The sequence below is a fragment of the Callithrix jacchus genome, chromosome 1, assembly GCF_049354715.1.
Source record: "Callithrix jacchus isolate 240 chromosome 1, calJac240_pri, whole genome shotgun sequence".
Classification (NCBI taxonomy): Eukaryota; Metazoa; Chordata; class Mammalia; order Primates; family Cebidae; genus Callithrix; species Callithrix jacchus.
In genome coordinates, this window is record NC_133502.1 from 22,844,340 (window position 1) to 22,866,563 (window position 22,224).

General features: G+C 37.2%; 1 protein-coding gene across 3 annotated transcripts in view; it reads right to left on the reverse strand.

The window, feature by feature from the left end:
• NALF1 (NALCN channel auxiliary factor 1) overlaps positions 1–22,224 on the reverse strand; it is a 678,420-nt gene that overhangs the window by 6,975 nt on the left and 649,221 nt on the right. The window contains exon 3 of one of the 3 annotated variants that reach the window (XM_009000434.5): positions 14,743–15,540. The exons of the other annotated variants lie outside the window; for them this stretch is intronic. Within the exon in view, the coding sequence (XP_008998682.3) occupies positions 15,530–15,540 (11 nt within the window). The 3' untranslated portion in view covers positions 14,743–15,529. Of the gene's footprint in view, positions 1–14,742; positions 15,541–22,224 lie in introns of those variants that run through there. 3 annotated transcript variants of the gene reach the window in all.

Genomic DNA, 22,224 nt, shown 5'->3' on the forward strand with positions numbered 1-22,224 from the left:
CTGCTGTTAATACTTCATATTACTTCATCCCTTAACTCTGCTTTTGGGAGAATTTGGCGAGTTTTCATGTGACATAATTTCACTGAATTTTGCTTTTTTCCCTAAGATTAAGTTCCAAGAACTCCATCTTGTTATCTAAATGTTGCTTTTTGAAGTAACTGCTCTTATTTTATTATTACAATGTATATGTTTTTCTCACTCTGAGATATTTGGGGTATCCTTATTTATTGTGTTTCATTCCCTTCCTGAATAAATTCCCTCCATTTCCTCTGTGTTGCTTTTTCCCCCTTTGTGTTTGTTTGTCCTTCGTTCTTCTCATGGAGACACCATGAATTCTTAGTTGTCTGCACAAAATTAAAAGTACAGGAAGTCTGGGTACCTAAGGAGGGCTGTGGCCTGTGAGCTGTACTGGGCATGACATGCCTGAAGTTAAGATGGAGAAACTTTTACAAAATTCTCTCTTTATGTTGATCAGACTCCCTGGAAAAGTCTATCCAGTATCCACCCAAGAGGCAGAAGATCAGGAAGCAGGAGGGAGCAACAGGATAGGGGTGGGGAAGTCTCAGCTTCAGTGTGGAGGTGTGCATTGAATCCTGGTGGTCTGAGTGTGTCCTCCACCCTGAACTCCTCTTTCACCTTGAACTCCTCCTACTGTTGCTCAGACCAACAATATTTCCTTTATCATCTCAAAACAAAAATTTCCCTCCAGAAAGAAATATGCCCCAGTCTCTGGGATGGGAGTAGGGAATGGGATTCGGGGACCTGACTGTCTCTTAAATGGACTTCCACCCAGTCTTCCTTATTTTGCCCTGTCTTCCATTGCATCTCATGTTGTCAATCTCTGAGTCTGGAGAGGGCATTGAATGTAAATTTTGCTGAATCAGTTTCCTCTCTGCTGCTTCATAATACAATCTGTTAGCATGCATCAACTTTCTTTCTAATTTCTAAGAGGTTTTAATTATTGTCACCTTACCTATTCTTTGATCCTTTCAGATTTATGCCATAAAACAATATCTTTTTGGTTGGAACTGCCTAAAAATTTTTCCAGCTCTTTTTTCTACATTATTCTTCTCTGCCTTGAATTCTGACAGATACCTTTTTCTCTGACAAATGTGTTTCTGAATAAGCAAGGACACACAGCCTTCTAAGGTTATTATTTCTTTGCCTTATATAGACAGTAGTGCAGATCAATGACACCCTTGGGACTTGGGGGCACAGACTCCTCCATCTGAGAGTGCTGCCTACAGATGGATTCCCCCTGCATGCCTCCCAGACACTGTCCATGGTTGAAGTCAGCAGCCTTGACCAGTTTCTCAGGCCCTGGGCAGCCTCCAAACAATGTAGGAATCCCAAGGCTGGGCCCACTTGACTCAAGTCAAGGCATCTTTCAAGGGCCATCCTAGCTTCATATTTTTTTCCCTCTACCAAATTTCTCTTTCTTCACCCCCACATAGGTAACATGCCTGAGGGTTATTCCCTCAAAAACACCTGCATGCCAATAACCTGCTGGGGAAAATTTCCTAGGAAAGTCTACCTACAGAAATAATTTTTTCCTCACCATTGAAAAAACTATAAAACATATTTCCAAATAAAAATAATTTCCCAAACAAGAACCTCATGGCACAAACAGGCACAAATGCACAAATTAGCATTAGGAAAGAACAAAAGCAAATTTTCCAGGTAGTGAAATATTGTTCTGATATATTTTGCTTATAAGCAATTCTATTTGAAATCTCTAATGAATTACTACCTGCTATTTGACATTATAGTATCAACCTCACAGAGTTTTCTTTTTCTTTTTTGAGAATTATGTAATACACATAAACTGTTTAGACCAGTACATGGCAAGTAAGAAAATCTCACATAACATTAATTACTCATGTTGTAAGTTGAGATAAATAGTAAAATCAGAATTTATTATTAGGGAAAGTCCTTCCTAGATGAATCAGACAAGTGAAGAAGTGAAGGGCATCCAATTTGACTTATTAAAAAAGAATAAGTCAAATCCTTTGTTGCAGATGATATGATTTTGTTTTTAAATATATTTAAATTTATTTTTATTTTTCTTATATTATCATCCAGCCCCAAATGTCATCATTTTATATATTGGAAAATCTAAAAACTCCACCAAAAAACTGTTAGAACTAATAAACAAATTCAGTAAAGTTACAGGATACAAAATCAACATACGAAAATCAGTAACATTTCTGTATGTCCATAGTGAACAATCTGAAAAAGAAATAAAAATGTAATCCCATTTATAATAGATACAAATAAAAGAAAATATGTATGAATTAATCTTTCACTTAACAAAAAAGTGAAAGATCTTTACAGTAAAAACTACACAACACTGATGAAAGAAATTGAAGAGGACACAAAAAAATGGAAAGATATTCCATGTTCATGGATTGAAAGAATCAGTACTGTTAAAATGTCCATACTACCCAAAGCAAGATATAGATTCAATGCAATTTCTATAAAAAAAAATTAGGCTGGTGCAAAAGTAATTGTAGTAACACTAATAATGTTCTTCACAGAAATAGAACAAATAATTTTAAAATTTATATGGAACCACAAAAGACCCAGAGTAGCCAAAATTATCCTTAGCAAAAAGAAAACTAGAGGAATAACATTATCCGATTTCAAATTATACTACAGAGGTACAGTAACCAAAACAGCATCATATTAACATAAAAACAGACACATAGACCAATGGAGTAGAATAGAGAAACCAGAAACAAATCCATACATGTACAGTGAACTCATGATTGACAAAGGTGGCAAGCACCTACGTTGGGGAAAGGACAGTCTCTTCAACAAATGGTGCCAGGAAAACTGGATATCCATATGCAGAAGAATGAAACTAGACTTCTATCTCTTGTCATATACAAAAATCAAGTCAAAGTGATTTAAAGACTTAAGGGGTCAGGTGCTATGGCTTATACCTGTAATTCCAGCACTTTGGGAGTTCAAGGCAGATGGATCACTTGAGGCCAGGAATGTGAGATCAGTGTGGCCAGCATGGTGAAACCCCGCCTCTACTGAAAATACAAAAATTATCTGGGCATGGTGGCACAAGCCTGTAATTCCAGCTGTGAAGGAGGCCGAGGCAGGAGAATTGCTTGAACCCAGGAGGCAGAAGTTGCAGTGAGTCGAGATTGTGCCACTGCACTCCAGCCTGGGTGACAGAGCAAGACTCTGTCTCAAAAAAAAATGATGACTTAAAGACTTACATTTAAGATCTCAAACTATGAAACTGCTGAAACAAAATCCTAGGGAAAGTCTCCAGGACATTGCTCTGGGCAAAAATTACTTGAGTAATACCCCACCAGCACAGGCAACCAAAGCAAAAATAGACAAATGGGATCACACCAAGTTAGAAAGCTTCTGCACAGCAAAGAAAATAATCAACAAAGTGAAGAGACAGTCAACAGAATTGAAGAACATATTTGAAAAATACCCATTTGTAAAGGGCTCAATAAGCAGAATATATAAGGAGCTGAAACAATTCCATAGAAAAAAGTCTAATAATTCAATTTAAAAATTGGCAACAGATCTGTATAGACATCTCTCAAAAGGAGACACATAAATGGAAAACAAGTATATAAAAAAGTGCTCAACACAATTGATCTTCAGAGAAATGAAAATCAAAACTACAATGAAATATCATCTCACCACAGTTAAAATGGCTTTCATTCAAAAGACAGGCAATAAAAAACGCTGGCGAGGATGTGGGGAAAAGAGAACACGGTGGGAATGAAAAGTAGTACAGTCACTATGGAGAAAAGCATGGAGATTCCTCAGAAAACTAAAAATAGAGTACCATATGATCCATCAATCCTAATGCTAGGTATGTGCCCACAGAAAGGAAACCAGGATATGAAAGAGATACCTGCACTCTCACGTTTATTGCAGCACTATTTGCAATAGCCAAGATTTGGAAGCAATCTAAGCATCCACTGACAGATGAATGGGGAGAGAAAACGTGGTACATATACACAATGGAGTACTATTCAGCCATAAAAAAGAATGAGATCCTGGCCATTTACAACATCATGGATGGAACTGGAGGTCATTATGTTAAGTGAAATATGCCACACATAGAAAGACAAACTTTGTATGTTCTCACTTATTTGTGAGAGCTAAAACATTAAAACAATTGAACTCACGGAGATAGAAAATAGATGGTTACTATAGGCTGGGAAGGCAGTGGGGTGTTGGTAGTGTGGATGGTTAATGTGTACAAAAATATAGTTAGATAGAATGAATGAGATCTAGTATTTTTTAGTAAAACAGGAAACTACAGTCAACTGCTGTATTCTACATTTTAACCTAACTAAAAGAGTACAATTGAATTGTTTGTAACATAAAGAAAGAATAAATGCTTGAGGGGGTGGTGTATTTACCCTTTCTTACCCTGGTGTGTTTATTACACATTGCATGCCTGTATCAAGATATCTCAATAATGTTATATTATGTACCCACAAAAATGAAAAATGCTTTAAAAATTTAAAATATAACACAGCAGAAAAGTATTTGCTGAGTTCTGGAGATTGGAAGTCTAATAACCAGGTGTGGGCAGGGCTGTGTTCCCTCTGGAGCTCGCCGGGAGGATTCTTCCCGGGCCCCTCTCAGCCACTGGTGGCTGCCAGTCATCCCTGGAGCCCCTTGGCTGGCAGGAATCACTCTAACTGCTGCTCTGTCCACACGTGGCCTTCCCTGTGTGTCTTCACTGTTCTTCTAAGACACCGGCATATTGGATTCCAGTCCCACCACAACCTAGCATGGTCTCATTTAACCTCATGAGATTATTATGTAATATATGCCTGTATCAAAATCTCATGTACCCCACAAATATATACAAATACCATGTATGTACATAACTTAAAACATTAAAAATAAATTAAAATTTATAAAATAATTTATTATTAGAAGGGGTTTTAAAGAACATCTGTTTTAAATCATTTTTTTTGTTTTCCGATTATTCAAAGCCACTTACCAAAAAGTCCCTATTTTCACAGCTCAAAACCATTATTCAAGCATAGTCATTATAAATACTATCTAAGCACAAGAAAGTCAATAAAGTTCCTTAATTCTAAGGAAATCTTAAGGTGTCTAAGGAATAAATAATTTCCTTTTATCTAAGGAATAAATATTTTCTAAAGAAATCCTTAGAATTACATTATTTAAGTACAATCTTTATCACAGTAATTTACATTTCGACATAAAGTCCAAGAATATATGAGACAAATTTTTCAAATATTTAAATTATTAATGTGCTTTAAAATTAAAAATGAAAAAATTCTGATTACTGAAGCTTAGAAAACAGTAACATATTCTTTTTCTTCTGAAAAAAAAGAGAAACTACTGAAATATGTTTCCTCAGTTTTATTAATGTGAACATTCATATACAAACACACACACTACATGCATGTAATTTGTGAATCTCATACGTAAAAATATATTTAATGTGGAATTGTAGCTTACATTACTGTTCTTTATTTGACTTTCCAGTGTTTATTTTACATCAGGCATGTATATTATCAAATGAGAATATATACAAAATATATATAGTTATAGCTTTACAAACAGCAATTTTTAAGTATTTTAACCCTAGTTTATATGGCAGGAAATTTATAAAGCATTGTGGATAACATCTCCTAAAGGGAATTTCCGTATTTTTTCAATTTCTTTCATATTTGTTCATCTGTCATGGTTACTTTGCATCGATTGTGATAGTTCATATTTCTCTAAAAATAGCTTGTTTACACAATTAGATTTATTGTTATAGTTGTACATAATATTGTCTCGTTTTTAAAATCCTTAATTTATCTAGTCTCTTCCTCATTGTTAACATGTATTTGCATTTTATCTTTATTTTTGTCCTTTTAGACTTGCAAGGCTTTTCGTTATTTATTTGTATTATCAAAGCTCTTCAACATATCAGTACTTATTCTGTGTGTTAGTGCACTGATATCTCTATTTATGTTAATTCTTCATCTTTTTCTTTCACTCTTCTCTTTGTAACAATATTGAATTGAACTTAACTGAGTTGAATTGATTTTATTCTTAAAAATAAAACACTGCTCTAAATTTCCATTTGATAATAGCTTTAGCCAATTCTCTTATGTACGTACTTTGTAATTGCACTTTATATTATCTTTTGTAATTAAATTACTTGAGTGCTATTTTGCTGTGTTTTGTTTTAGTTCTAATTGATATATTTTGTAGAGTACTTTTATAACTCATTTTTCATTTGTATTAAGTTCAACAACGTGACATTTAGAAAGTTTTTTCTAATTGTTTTCCTTGTGTATTACTATATATACTTTTTTTTTTTTTGCGAATGTTAGCATTGGATACCCATGCTTAATTGTGATTTTTACTCATTTTTGCCTTCTTAAAATGTCATCAAACGGGACATGTATCTTTTACCAGTGTTTCTAATCATTTTGCTGGAAATATGTCCGTAGGCACAAAAAGTTCATAGACATTGACATTCACTAGACAGTCATCACTAAACCAAGAAAAAAAATGACATTCTTTGTCATGCAATTTTCTGGGTTATATTTGTTGAGATTTTTGTTGTTGTTTTATTGTTGTGACTTTGCACATATTTCGTTTGGCTTTCAAATAATCTCTATACATATTAGCATGCTCATCTGCTATATCTTTGTCCATTATTTAAATTTTCTTACTTTTTTCCATAATTTTTCTTTATACTTTTCTCTGTATTGCATTCTTCATCTAAGAGTTTCACAATAATTGAAAAGGAGAACTTTGTTATACTATGCAGTCATAAAAAAGGATGACTTCATATCCTTTGGAGGGACATGGATGAAGCTGGAAACCATCATTCTCAGAAAATTTGACACAAGAACAGAAAATGAAACACCTCAGGTTCTCACTCATAAGTGGGTATTGAGTAATGAGAACACATGGACATGGGGAGAACATCACAGCCTGTTGGGGGTGAGGGGCTAGCAGGGGGTGGGAGGATTGGGGAGGGCTCACATTAGGAGAAATACCTAATATAGATGATTGGGTAATGGATGCAGCAAACCACCATGGCACGTGTATACCTATGTAACAAACCTGCACATTCTCCACGTGTACCCTAGAACTTAAGGTATAATTAAAAAAAAAAAGAAAGAAAGAAAAGGAGAACTTAATTCACTTGCACTTACTGTCAGCTCTGTAGTGCTTGGCCCTGCTTTTATCATCATCTGATAACATTTTTAAACTTCTGAAAATGTTTCTTTGCCATATCTTTTGTTTTCTATCATTCACTATGTTAGCCTATTTCTTTATTTATGCTGTGTGTGTGTGTGTGTGTGTGTGTGTGTGTGTGTGTGTTCTGAGACAGGGTCTGGCTCTGTAACCAGGCTGGAGTGCAGTGGCGTGACCTTGGCTCACACTGCAGCCTTTAGCTCAAGTGATCCTCCTGCCTCAGCCTCTCAAGTAGCTGGGCCTACAGGTGAATGCTACCACGCCCGACTAATTTTGTATTTTTTGTAGAGATGGGGTCTATGTTGCCCAGGGTGGTCTTAAACTCCTGGGCTCAGCGATCTGCCCACCTTGGCCACACGAAGTGCTGGGATTACGGGCATGAGCCACCACACTCGGCCCTATGTGAGCATATTTAAATGCATATTTTTCATAATTTGTGAAATTCATGCTGTTATTAATTCTACTAGACTTATTCTTCAAAAAATTGCACACACTTGAACCTATATTTGTCTAATTAATGAAAATCATTAATGAGAACATTGACAAAACTTTACTTTCTTCAACAAATCCCTCACCATTTTTTGGCTACAATCTGATGTTTCAAACCTATTTATTTTCAAATTATTAACATTTCATATCTTCCCTCCATCCCATTTTGTTTTATTTCTGTCTTATTTGGCGGTGATTTGGTTGCATTGAACAGACTATCACTGGAGCATTTTTCCCAATGCTATCCCTCCCCAGCTCCCGCCCCCCCCCCCGCTGTCCCTCCCCTATTCCCCCCAACAGACCCCAGTGTGTAGTGCTCCCCTAGAAATGCCAGATGTGGGTAAAGGGGAGGAAGATAGCAAATCACACTGCCACTGGTGCACCTATGCAACTATATTTCATGTTCTGCACATGTACCCCCAAACCTAAAATGCAATAAAAAAAAAATCACTGGAGCAAATTTAGGCAAACAAAGCAAAACAAAAATGGGTGATGGGAGGAATATTAGAAACATCTAAGTCTATTTTGTGAAATCCAAGGGCAGAGTTAATTTTGCTCCAACATGCAGAGCAAAATGAAGGTATTGTATGGCCATGAGAGGGGAGTGCTCCACCTGGGTAGAGAGGGGTGATTCATCTGTGCTTCCTGCCGCGTGCCTCCCTTGACACCTCCCACTTGTCAGTCAAGACCTTGTGGCTTTCCGTCCATATGCGCCATACATCACGAATGGCAGGAATCTCTGGGTCCCAGCGACACACCCCCAGGGAAACAAATCTACTCGGCTTGTTTCTCTTGTCCATGCCAGTCCAAATGCCATGCCAGGGAGGGTTCTCACAGCTGGCAGTGCACCCACTGGTCTACTCCCTTTGAAAGAGAAATCTGACATCTGTATTTTTCTTCTCAAACATATTTTTCCCTGTTGTAGCTGGAGGGATAGTTTACTCATTCTCAAAATTCAAGAATGTTAGAATTTGATCTAATTTCCTTAATTTTCCCTGAATGGAGAAAGCCATTTTCATATGCCAATGGAAAGGTAACTCCTATTGTTCTGTTTCCTCCTGCACTTTTGCTGTGTGTGTTTTCAGTTTATTACATTCCCTCCAATCATTTTTATATTCTCAGTCTCTGCCTTGGACTTAGTCTCTGTCTGCTTGGAGAGCTCTTGAAGATTGCCCTCCACTTTGCTTTTCTCAGTGTCTATGGTTGACACTGTATATTTGTGTGTTTTCCTTTTGTAATTTTTTTCCCATGCACTGTAATATTTTCCTTTTCATCTGAATTCATTTTCATGTTTTCCTGAATCCTAGAAAATTCCATTTCATTCTTCTTCCCTGGTTTTAAGGATCTATTTGTTCTCAAATTGTATTGAGAGCAGATGCTATCTAAAATTACTCCTGTACCAACTTGTCTCAAATACATGCTATTATTTTGTTTCTCAATTGCTGTTTTCCTTATTAATGTAAAGCATATTTTATTAGCACTCATATTTCGTTTTCTATGTTTTATAGGTTACATTGAGTCTCCAAAAAAAGATACGTTAAAGCCTCAACCCTGAATACTTCAGAATGTGACCTTATTTGGAAATAGGTGGCCAAGTAAGAATGAGGTCATTAGGGGTTCCTTAATCCAATAAGATGTGTGTCCTAATAAAAAGAAAAGATGTGGACACAAGACAGGCATACACAGAGGGAAGATGATGTCAGGGACATAAGGAGAAGGCTATATGATGGCCGAGGATTAGAGCAATGCAACTACAGGCCAAGGAGTGCCAACAATAGCCGACCATCTCCGGAGGTGAGAGGCATCCAGAGCAGATGCTCCCCACAGCCTCAGGCGAACCCACCCTGCTGACATCTTGACCTCAGCCTTTCAGCCCTCCAGAACTGTAAGAAAATACAGGTCTTCTCGTGGTCGGCGCAGCGGTTCCACCGGCACTTCGACGCAGCAGCTCTCGGCGCTGAGTAAACAGGACCGGTTCCCCTTCTGACCGAGGTTTGGAGCCCCGGGAAGACAGAGTCGCCTACTACAGAAACAAGAAGGAAGCCCGACAGGTGAATCCTGGGCAGAAAAGCACCATCAGTTTTAATGCCGCTGCTCTGGCCCTGGGAACTAACAACCTGGACGTCCACTCAAGAGACCTAATCTGAAAATTGGTAATTTCAAAGACGACAGGAGGATAAATTTACAATGACGGGAAGAAACCAGCGTAAAAAAAGCTGAGAATACTCAAAGTCAGAATGCCTCTCCCTCTAAAGATGATCACAGTTCCACATCAACAATGGAACAAGGCTTGATGGAGAACGAGCGCCTCCTGATGACAGAATCACTCTTCAAGGAATGGATAATAACAAACTTCGGTGAGTTAAAAGAACATGTTGTAGCCCAACGTAAAGAAACTAGGAACTTTGAAAAAAGGTTTGATGAAATCCTATTGAGAATAGACAACTTAGAGAGGAGTATGAGTGAATTAATGGAACTGAAGAATACAATACAGGAACTCCGAGAAGTATGCACAGGTTTAAACACTCAAATTGCTCAAGCAGAAGAAGGGATATCAGAGGTCAAAGTCCAACTTAATGAAATAAAACATGAAGAAAAGATTAGAGAAAAAAGGATAAAAAGGAATGAGCAAAGTCTACAAGAAATGTGGGACTATGTGAAAAGACCAAATTTACGTTTGATAGGTGTACCTGAATGCAACGGAGAGAATGAATCCAAGCTGGAAAATACCCTTCAGGATATTATTCAGGAAAATTTTCCTAAACTAGCAAAGCAGGTCAATATTCAACCCCAGGTAATACAGAGAACACCACAAAGATATTCCTCAAGAAGAGCAACACCAAGTCACATAATCGTTAGATTCACCAGGGTTGAAACGAAGGAGAGGATACTAAGGGCAGCCAGAGAGAAAGGTCAGATTACCCACAAAGGCAAGCCTATCAGACTTACAGCAGATCTCTCGGCAGAAACTCTACAGGCCAGAAGAGAGTGGGGGCCAATATTCAACATCCTCAAAGAACAGAACCTTCAGCCCAGAATTTCATAACCAGCCAAACTAAGCTTCATAACTGAAGGAAAAATAAAATCTTTTATGAACAAGCAAGAACTCAGAGATTTTATTACCACCAGGCCTGCTTTACAAGAGCTTCTGAAAGAAGCATTACACACAGAAAGAAACAACCAGTATTAGCCTTTCTAAAAATACACCAAAAAGTAAAGAGCACCAACATAAGGAAGAATTTACACCAACAAATGGATAAAACAGCCAGTCAACATCAAATGGCAGTAAACCTAAATTTAAATTGACTAAATTCCCAATGAAAAGACACAGCCAAAACCCAACGGCATGTTACATCCAGACCTGTTTCACATGCAAGGATACACAAAGACTCAAAACAAAGGGATGGAGAAAGATTTACCAACCAAATGGAGAGCAAAAATAAATAATAAATAAATAAAAAGCAGGAGTTGCAATTCTTGTATCGGATAAAATAGATTTTAAAGCAACAAAGATATAGTGGTAAAAAGATCAATGCAACAACAAGAGCTAACGATCCTAACACCCAGATAGGAGACTTAGATTCAATGAGACAGAAAATTAATAAGGATATCAAGGACTTGAACTCAGATCCGGAACAAGTAAACTTATAAATATTTATAGAGCTCTCCACTTCAAATACACAAAATATACATTCTTGTCAATACCACATCACACCTACCCATTAGTTTAAATGAAACATTGATTTGCCATTATTAATACCCAATTTTTTTCAAAATAAAGCAATATTTCCATTTACTCTCCCTCTTTCTCTTCCTCTTTCTTCCTCTCCTTTACTTATTTTTTTTTTCTTTCCTTCTCTCAAAAAAAAAAAAAAAAAAGAAATCAACTTGTAAACCTCTAGATCCAGGTCGGCAATGTCTCTTTCATTGCTTGATTTCCTTTCTTTTCTTCCCTCCCTCCCTCTCTCCCTCCCTCCCCACTTCCTCCCTTCCTTCCTTCCTTCCTTCATCCCTTCCTTCCTCCCTACCATCCTTATTCCCTTCCTTCCTGCCTTCCTCCCCCCGACCCCAAAAAAAAAAAAAAAAGAAAATACGTGTCTATTTGGTTACTCTATCTAGTTTGTGGTACTTTGTTATGGTGGTGCTGGAAAATGACTATACTGCATATTCATCTTAGAACAGAGATTATCTACTTCCCTCCAGAACAGTGTGTGTGATTCCCCCTCCCTCCCTGCCTCCCTGCATGCCTCTCTCTGCATTTCCATTTTTGACACCTTACTTCTCCTGTGGATACTATTCAGAATGGTAAGAGATCTAGTGTTCTGGGTTATCTTACTCAAGTTAGTTCTCTTCCTCTGCGTTTCTCTTTTACATTCAATATTAGAGATGATGGGGTCTTATTTGTACTATACCACCAATATTGACATCCTATGTTGGCCTCTTTCTCTGATTAACGTTTGCTTGACTAGCATAAAACTTTAAATACTTTTTCAGATGGGATATATGAAACTTTACAGCATGTGCATATTTAATTTTTTTTTTAATTAGTTTTTAAGGTTGGGTGCAGTGGCTCACGCCTGTAATCCCAGAACTTTGGAGGCCTGAGGTCAGGAGTTTGAGACCAGCCTGGCCAACATGATGAAACTCTGTCTATACTGTAAAAAAAAGAAAAAGAAAAAGAAAAAAATGACAAAATTAGCTAGGCATGGTTGTATGCACCTGTGATCCCAGCTACGTGGGACGCTGAGGCAGGAGAATCACTTGACATTGGGAGGTAGAGGTTGCAGTGATCTGAGATTGTGCCACTGCACAATCTTTTGCCTGAGTAAAAAGAGCAAAACTCTGTCTCAAAAAAAAAATTAGGTTTTGAAAAACTTAGTTCTCTTATTCAAAAGATATTTTGCTTTGGTATAAGATTCCAGATTCACAATTCTTTTTCTTCCTAATAAATTCGGGGGCACCACTTTAATATGTTCCAATGTCCAGTGTTATGGGTGAGAATTCAGTCTATTCTATGTCCCCAAACTCTCCATCCAATAAAGCATCAACTCAAAGTGAAAAAATTTTCTCTGACTCACATCAGTTCAAAGTCCCCAAATCTTATTATCTGAATAACCTAAATTAAGTATGGATGTGAATCTGGGCATAATATGATGTGGGACAAAACTCCTCTCTATCTGTGAAACAAAAAAGTTATCCTTTACCAACATATAATAGTAAACAGGCATAGAATAATAGTTACAGATATTTTCCTTCAAAAAGGGAGAAAATGGTGAGGGGGGAACCAATCCAAATCAACTTTAGAATCCAGCTGCACAAATTCCATTAGGTTTCCAGGCCTTGGTGGTTCTCAGCTACAGCCTCAGGGCTTACATCAGTCTTCTGAGTTACCCTTCCTCTTATTATGGAGAGTAGCATGTTTTTTACATCTGGGCAAGTTTTATCAGCACCTTTCCTGCTGGTGGAATTTGGCGAGCCCAATAGCCTTTCTTCATTTTATCTTGCTTCTGCCCCTTTCAGTCCAAGGTAGCAGTGTTTATGCTGAAATAAAATTCTTCACCATTTTTGAGAGTCTCATCTATGTCCTTGGGATTCAGTCCATTAGAGAAGATGTTTCTCTACAGATCTTTCTAAGTAATCCCTTCTCCATTTTTGTCTACTGCTAGGATGGCTGAGGGGATCTCTGATTCACACTATTAATCTCTCAGATAGCTTTCTGTGTACCTTCATACTTTGACCTTTCAAACTTTCTGAAGTATTAGCAAAGACTCTACAACCATACCCTCAGCTATTTGTCTAAGGAGGTTTTCCTGACAGCAATCTCTTAAAGTTTGTATCTTTTGCCATTTTAATAGGCTGATGTTCCAAAACCATTAAATCCTGGATTCTTTTTGTTTAACAGATGCTCTTATCTTCTTTTGCATTTCACCATAAGCAGCAAGAATCAATCAGGTTATACCTTCAACACTTTGCTGAGCAATCTCCTCAGCTAAGTAGACCAGTTTAACACTTACAATCTCCACTTCCCATACAGCTGCAGGACACTGTTCTGTTGAGCTTTCTGACACTATTTAAAGTACTTCCACCCTCCATTAAAATGGAGCCTTCATTGGCAGTCTTTAACAACCATGCACAGTTAAAGACCTTTACCTGTGGTTTTGCTTTCTGGAGTTTCCATTTACCTGTGGCCAACCATGTAAAATGTTAAATGCAAAATTCCAGAAATGAATAATTCATAAGTTCTAAATTTCATGCTGTTCTGAGCAGTTTGAAAAAAATCTCATGCCATCCTCCTCCATTTTGGCCAGGAAATGAATCATCTATTTGGCCAGCTTATCCACACTGTACACATCACCCTCCTATTAGTCACTTAGTAGCTGCCTTGGTTATCAGACTGAAAGAATATAGTGTACATAGGGCTTGGTGCTAACTATACATAGCGTTTGATGGGGTTTAGTATCCACTGGGGGATGCTGCAATGCATCCTGCACAGATGAGTGGGGACTACTGTGTCTATGAACTGCCTGCTCAAGGCAAACTGGACTTTATCTATCATGTTCCACCAATTTTTTCCAGCCTTTTCCACTGCCTGGTTTCAATTCCACTTGTATATTTTCTTTCTTTTCTTTTGCTTTTTTTTTTGAGATGGAGTCCTACTCTGTTACCAGGCTGGGGTGCATTTGTGCGATCTTGGCTCACTGCAACCTCTGCCTGCTGGGTTCAAGTGATTCTCCTGCCTCAGCCTCCTGAGTAGCTAGGACTACAGGCACATGCCACCATGCCCAGCTAATTTTTGTATTTTTAGTAGAGATGAGGTTTCACCATGTTGGCCAGGATGGTTTTGATCTCCTGACCTCGTGATCTGCCCATCTCAGCCTCCCAGTGTTGGGTTTCTAGGCGTGAGTCACCATGCCCCACCCACTTGCATATTTTCTATTTGTTACATCAGCACTCTGCTTTTAGCATCACAATCTGTATTCATTTTCCCTTGCTGTTATAAAAAAATGTTACAGACATAGCAGCTTTAATTGATCCATTTATTATCTCATAGTTCTGTAGTCAGAAGTCTGGGTTGATTTAAATGATTTATCTACTCTGGGTTTCATGCTGAAATCAAGGTGTGGGATTTGATTTTCCAAGCACATTCAAAAAGTCATCAGGATTTAATTCCATGTGGTTGCTATAATGATGTCCCCATTTTCTTGTTGGCCTTTGGTTGGAAATTCTCAGCTTCTAGAGGTCACCTGCATTTCCTGGCTCATGTCTCCTTCCTCCATCATAAAATCCAGCAACCGTGGGCTGAGTCCTTTTCACGCTTCCCATCTCTCTGATCTCTCCTTCTGTCTCATCTCTTTGACTGATGCTTCTGTCTTCTTCTTTCATGATTATATTGGGACCACCTGAATAATCCAGGGCAATCTCTTCATTTTAGAGTCATCTGATGAGCAATTCATGTGTAATGTCCTTTCTGCCACATAACATAGCATATTTCCAGGCATAAACCAGGGAGAAGGTCACTAGAGGATCAAGTTCCTCCCACCTCTTCAGGCCTTCCACCACTTCCACCTCTGTGATTTTTTTCTGTTCTGTCTTATTTTCTTCAAAATTCTTATATAGGATGGATCCTGGTTCTTCTACACAATCCTCTTCTCTCATCACCTTTAATTGTCAAGTCTCCCCAAGAGGCAGAATTCTCCTCAGGGTGAGGGAATGGGAAACGAGTAGACTCATTGCAGTGCCCTTCTCAGTGCTACCAAAAGGAAGTAAAAAGAAGACTGAACCTGAGGCTCCTGACTTCCATCCCATGCACTCATTCAGTGTCTGTGGAAAGAAGAACCCTGGTTTTACGGAGTGAACAGCACCATGCATGTGTGGGAATGAAGACAGCAGAGTAGCTCAGATGTGTGCTTATCATTTTAATCTATCAGGTAATTCCTGACCCTTTTTGTTCTCTTTTTCCCAGTAATTCCGCAAAACAAATCCTGATCACCCATGGGTCCTATTGGAAGAATGGTTCCCATTTCCTCTGCTCTTTTTTTAGAGTTTACTCTGAAGAGTCTCAACTCTGGCACCTTTTTTCTTCTATACTTTTTTATTTTTATTTTTTAAACTATCGGTTCAGTTCTATTAGGTTGGTGAAAGAGTAATTGAGGTTTCTGCTATTAAAAGTTATCATAGTGTCCAGGTTTTATGGCTTCTGTGAATATATTGCATTTTGTTATTTTTCCTTCAGTCATAATTAAGATTTACAGAAAGATGGGAGGTGAAATTTTGGCTTCAGATTGTCAGCTTGGACCAGAAGCCACACCCATATTTAAATGCAATGATTTATTTATCACCAAGACAACGTTTTGTTTTGCCATCATGTAAATCCAAATTTAGTGTTGCAGAAAATGATATTTTAAATTACTATGTTGACTTTAATATGTTTTCATTTTATATTTGCTATGATAGTGATTTCACATGAATGTTATCTATAATTTATTTAAAAATAACTTAAAAAAAATAAAAAATATCAGGACCCAAATTGTGTCTATTTTTTCCCTCAAAGGTAAAAAATTATAAAATAAATAATCTCTAGAGAATTTGCTAATTTTCTAGGTTGTTTTAAAATTTGGAAAGTAAAACAATATAAAATGAGAGGCCAATCTAAGAAACCTAGAAAAACAAGTTCAAATTCTTGGGAACAAGTGCAGAAAGAATTCTGCAAACTTTTGAATATCCATACATTTATAATTTTTATCATATCTTTTTAAAGTCAGGGCAAATTTTAAGTAATTAAGGAATACATTTATAAAGGAGTAGTTTTTGGGAGTAGTGGGGACAGATGTATCAGATCTGTAATGATGAATAAAGGCTAGCATCATTACGTCTAACCAATATTAATAGAACTATATTAGTCTTCTTCTAGTTGACATTAGTGAGAGGAAGGATGAGTCCTCCACTTTCTCCTGGTGTTTTCAATACCCAGCCGGATGTGGACAGGAAGATTTACAAATGAGCAATACAAATTTATTTAACAAAGGAAGAAAGCAAGGAATGATGAATGCACCAATACATTGAGATATTACTGAATGTACTAGATCATAGAACACCTAGATGTACTCTAAGAATAAAAAAACAAGTACACATAAGGGAAGTGACACAGACTCTTAAGAAAAGCCCATACTGACCTGATTATGCAAAAGTCCTCCAGAGCTGAAAGCTAATTGCACTTAGATGGAATCTAGATTGCTCTAAAAACTGAAAAAGGATACTAAATGAAATTAAAATCAAAGGCCCACATTAAAATGGCAAAGAAGTTAAAAAGAGAATTTACTCATTCATGAAGACCATAGGCTACGCTGAGGAATAAATTGGACACTGAAGCTAGGCAGACGATTTCCTCAAGCAATGCTCCTAAAGTTTTCCAGTATTTTAGCAGGACAACAAAGACTGTCTGCGGCCAGAGAGAATACAGTCTAAACAGAAACCTTACACGCACTGCAAAATATCACATTTCACATTGTTATTTTCCCCAAAATGGCCACAGAGTAATTTTTTTAATTATGAAAAATGTATTCTAAGAAAATAGAGAAGAAATAATGGACAAAGAAAATGCACACTCACCAAATATACCATTTAATTTTCCTCCCCATCTAATGAACCCTTAGAGGGTTGACTTAATGATGGTTGGACTTTATAGGATGGGGTACAGGAAAGTCACCTGGATTCCTGGGGAAGAGGTCGGTGCTCTATAGCTCAATTGTTTGCATCTGCACCAAGCATCTAAGCAGGATTCAAGGCAGTGGGCATTGTCAGGATTGAATGACTTGTGTCTTTCCTTCCTACTCTGATAAGTTACCAAGTACCAGGGACTCCGAGTGGAGACTGTCAGGCCCCTGGGAAAGGAATAAAAATTGCAATTCCTTTCTCTTTTATCACTATGAACTAACTAGTGTTGCAAAGTGCTTTTACTTATCAGGTTAGATGACTCTCACCAACAGGAAGGGTGCCTAAGGAATTTCATGGAGCAGCACATTTAGGAATTTGAAATCATTTAGTGGTCCAGGTGAATGTATATTCTAGGAGGACGTAAAGAAGTTGGATCTCCCATAGATGTTTGTGTGTCTTCGTGTTGAGTGCTGGCTAGCTCAGCACTGGTGTGATTCACATTATTGCCCAAGAAGCCACTAATGGGAATCTGTATGTTCCTTGTTGAGAACATCACCTATTGCGTTCTCTTTCTATTTATTTCTGTTGTTTTTCTCTGAAATGGCACCGAGGGGCCCACATTTTGTAGATCAGTGTTACTGTTTAGTATATTGCCCACAGTCATTTTTAAATTGGAAATCCTTGGTGACTACAACTCTGTGAAGAAAATACTCTAGAAAACAGGAAACAATAGAAATCATTCTGTGGCTGCAGTATCTCAACCCATAGGTTGTAATTGAAGAGACAGTATTGCTAATGCTTTGATCCATCAATGTATTTAGAGTACAAAGACCATTTCCTGCTTTTCTTTTCAAAAAGAAAACCAGACTTTCTGTGTAATGACAGAATGCATACAAAACTATCCCAATGTCTGTGTACACTCACACATACAGAGGACAAGCTAATGGCTTCAAGGCACGTAAACACCTCGTAAATAGACCCTGACTACAAAAATATGCCTTATTTCCAATACCTAGGAGAAAATGATTTTCCCCAGTTTGATATGCCTGTTTTGAAAATGTTAAATATTAAAATAAAAAGCTGTGATTTTAATCAAAATGTTGTTATTCAAAACAAATGCTAAAACTTTATTAATTTATAAATCAGTAATCTGGCTCTGAGGAAACACAATGATCTTTTAAAGCAAATATATCAGAAAATGTTATAGAACAGATAAGAGAATCATTCTCAATATTATAAAGTCAATATTAAAATTTGCAAAAAGAATATTAGTTAGAATAATCTGTTACCTTTGTTTTTCAAACTTGAATGGGCTTCCAGTAGTTTTAATATTTCAAGTAGAAAATCAAATGAAAATAAAGTACTACAGCAATTTTCAAAAAGAAATTACAAAAATGTTGGAAACAGTGACATCTCTGAGGAAGAAAGGTAGGGTTTGGAGGATGGGGTGTGGCTCATTTGAAGAGGATACGAGTCATTAGAACTGCAGCTTTCCATTGAAAAGAAAGCTAGAGTTATGCATATTTTTCACTGATTGATAGAAAATGGTTAATTAGTTCAGATTCTGGCATGTCAGTTGCCAAATAGAATAATGTCTCAGGTAGTGTCCTGTTTATTCCTTTAGTTACAGGGCCAGGTAGAGTGGCATAACTATGATTTACTTCATTCTGATGGCTCCTTGGATTAGTTCTCTGTTTTGATTTTCAATTGTTGTCCTCAGAGGTCACTGGTTTGCATCTATGTTTGAAGACACAAGAATCTATACGGTTTTGACATAGTGCAAAAGAATCTGATAGTGCTCAATAAATAGTAAAAAAAAAAAATGAGTTTGAAATGATAAAAGATACAATACCAGAAAATTATTCTGATTTTTTTTAAATAACAGAATTTAACACTCAGTTGAATCTCTTACTTAGAAGACCTAGAAAGACTTTATAATGACAAAAGTAGTCATTATTATAATAGTTCAGATATTTCCTGTCTTGATGTAGATTACATTTTATTTCAAAAAACATATCTGAAAGGCTTGGAAGACCTATTAAGCTGAGAAAATAAGAAAAAAAGTATAAATTAGTTTTTGAAGTACATGTTTCCCAGAGGCAATGACAGAAGCTGGCATATAGAAGCTGGGGTCCTAGGAACCTCTGAGCAACATGGCATTCACAGTGTTGGCTGCATCAGTCACTCTGTGCCATGTGAGTAAGACACATTCTTAAAATTCTTACTTTTTTTTTTTTTTTTTTTTTGAGACAGAGTCTTGTTCTGTTGCTGGAGTGTAGTGGTGCAGTCTCAGTTCACTGACACTTCGGTCTCCCAGGTTCAAGGGATTCTCCTGCCTCAGCCTCTGGAGTAGCAGGGATTATACACTTGTGTCACCATGCCTGGCTAATTTTTTTTTTTTTTTGTATTTTTAGTAGAGACGGGGTTTCACCATGTTGGCAAGGATGGCTTTAAACTCTTGACCTCAGGTGATCTACCCCCCTGGGCCTCCCAAAGTGCTGGGATTACAGGCAAGAGCCACTGCGCCCAGCAAATTCTGTGTTCTTTAAGAAATACAGATGCAGGAAAAGGAGAATGTGCATAATTAATGATGAAAGAAAGAGAGAGAGAAAGTATCATGTATTGAGAGAAAGGATTATGCATTGAATGAACAATTCAACATTAAGAAGCAAGATAAGAGAGAAACAAAAAGGACCATGTAAAATGTTTAAACACGAATATTAAAGAATTGCCAACATAACAATGTGAAACATTTTACTTATAAAAAGGAAATATTAATTATAATAACCTATGTCTGCAAAGGAGTAAGAAAATGAGCCGTATAATATACTTCTGGTGAGAATCCATGTAGTTATAAACTTTTTGAATTTTTGGCAATAAATATGAAAAGGCTTAAGCACACCCTCTGACCTTTCCACTCCAAATCAAGTTTATTTTAAAGAAACATTTAGGAAGTACATGGAAATAAGTATGTATCTGTATGTTCTCAGTAACATTTTTTTAGGTAGCAAAAAAAAGAAATAACTTTATAATTAGTAAAACATTTGTGCAATTTATATTATGTTCATATGTTATACTATTACTCAGTCATTAAATTATTCTGTGAAAGCATACTTAATGGTTTGAAACACTATTAATGGTATAAGATGACATTTTTTTCTTGTTGGTAGATGAAGGTTTTCCTTATCTTCTCGCTTATCTGCACTTACTAAATATTTTTAAATGATTAAGCATAGATTTTTTTAGTATAAGTGTTACAATAAATATGACTTTGCAAAAAGAATGCTGTGGCGTTTTAGAATATTTAAATAAAATGGCTAATATTTTCAAAGAGACCATTTTTTACTGTCTAGAACAGTCAGCACATGAACAGAAAGCAGCGTGTTAAAAATGCAGATGGTTTGCAATGCATCACTATCATTAACAACAACAACAAAACACGGATGGGTTGGCTTTACTCAGCCACTTACCAGAGGAGACGTGCCAGGAGACTCATGTAGGCACTGCTGGTCTCATTAATGGCAAGACTCAGAGGGTAGTGGGCAGCTGTTGTTTGGTTTACTAAACACCTATTACCCCTTCTGGGAAAAGCATACAGATATAGTTTTGGGGAACAGTCCTTCCCAGTTCAATGGATGCAGTTCAAGTGGGACTAATCTAACCCCTCCCCCATACAGGAGGGGACCCTGACTAACCTGACCGACTAGAGAATTCCATTCCCAGGTTATGTGATTGCCCAAGTGTGGGCATGCAGCGCAAATCAAGACATGAGACTCCAGTGTCATGTATCTATGAAAATTATTGGAAATTAGCTGGGCTTGGTGGCGTGTGCCTGTAATCCCAGCTACTCAGGAGGCTGAGGTGGGAGAATTGCCTGCACCCAGGAGGTGGAGGTTGCAGTGAGCCGAGATGGCGCCATTGCACTCCAGCCTGGGTAACAAGAGTGAAACTCCGTCCCCAAAAAGAAGAAAAGAAAATTATTGGAAATGAGGTGATAGCTTTCTGTGCAATTTCTAAACAGAGAGGTTAAGACCTGTATCTCCTGCTGAAATAATCTAACAAACAGAAAAGTAAAGCTGAGAGATGGGGAGAAAGAGAGCTAAAGCTAGAATTGGAGCTGGTGCTAGAGAGAGAGAGAGCTGTATTGATAAATCCATATTTATATCAAATATCTCCATGGACATCTCTATATCAATACATCTTTATGTATCTCAACTTATCTACCTATCTTATCTGTCATCTATCTATCTACTTATCATCTACTTATTTAGTGATAAATATACCTTGATGTTTATCTCTGAATTTTTCAATTATGTATAAACCAGTGGAGACTCTTTTTGTTTAACTCCGTTTTTGTTTGATTTCTGCCACTTGCAAGAGTCCTGGCCCACAAGCATACTTTCCTCACACAGACATTGTGAAGATAAAATGAGATCATTCATCTTGAGTGCTTGGCTGTATGTCTTGTGCGTAATAAGCATTCAGAATTGGAGGCATCACATTACCCGACTTCAAATTATACTACAAGGTTATAGTTACCGAAACAGCATGGTATGCATAGAGATAGGCATGTAGATCAATGGAATAAAACAGAGTACTCAGAAATAAAGCCAAATATTTACAGCCAACTGATCTTTGTCAAAGCATATGAAAATATGAATTGGGGAAAGGACACCCTATTCAATAATTTGTGCTGAGAAAACTGACAAGCCACATACAGAAGAATGAAACTGGAACCTTCCTCTCTCACCTCACACAGAAATTAACTCAAGATGATCAAAGACTTAAGTCTAAGACCTGAAACCATCACAATTCTAAAAGATGACACCAGAAAAGCTCTTTTAGACATTA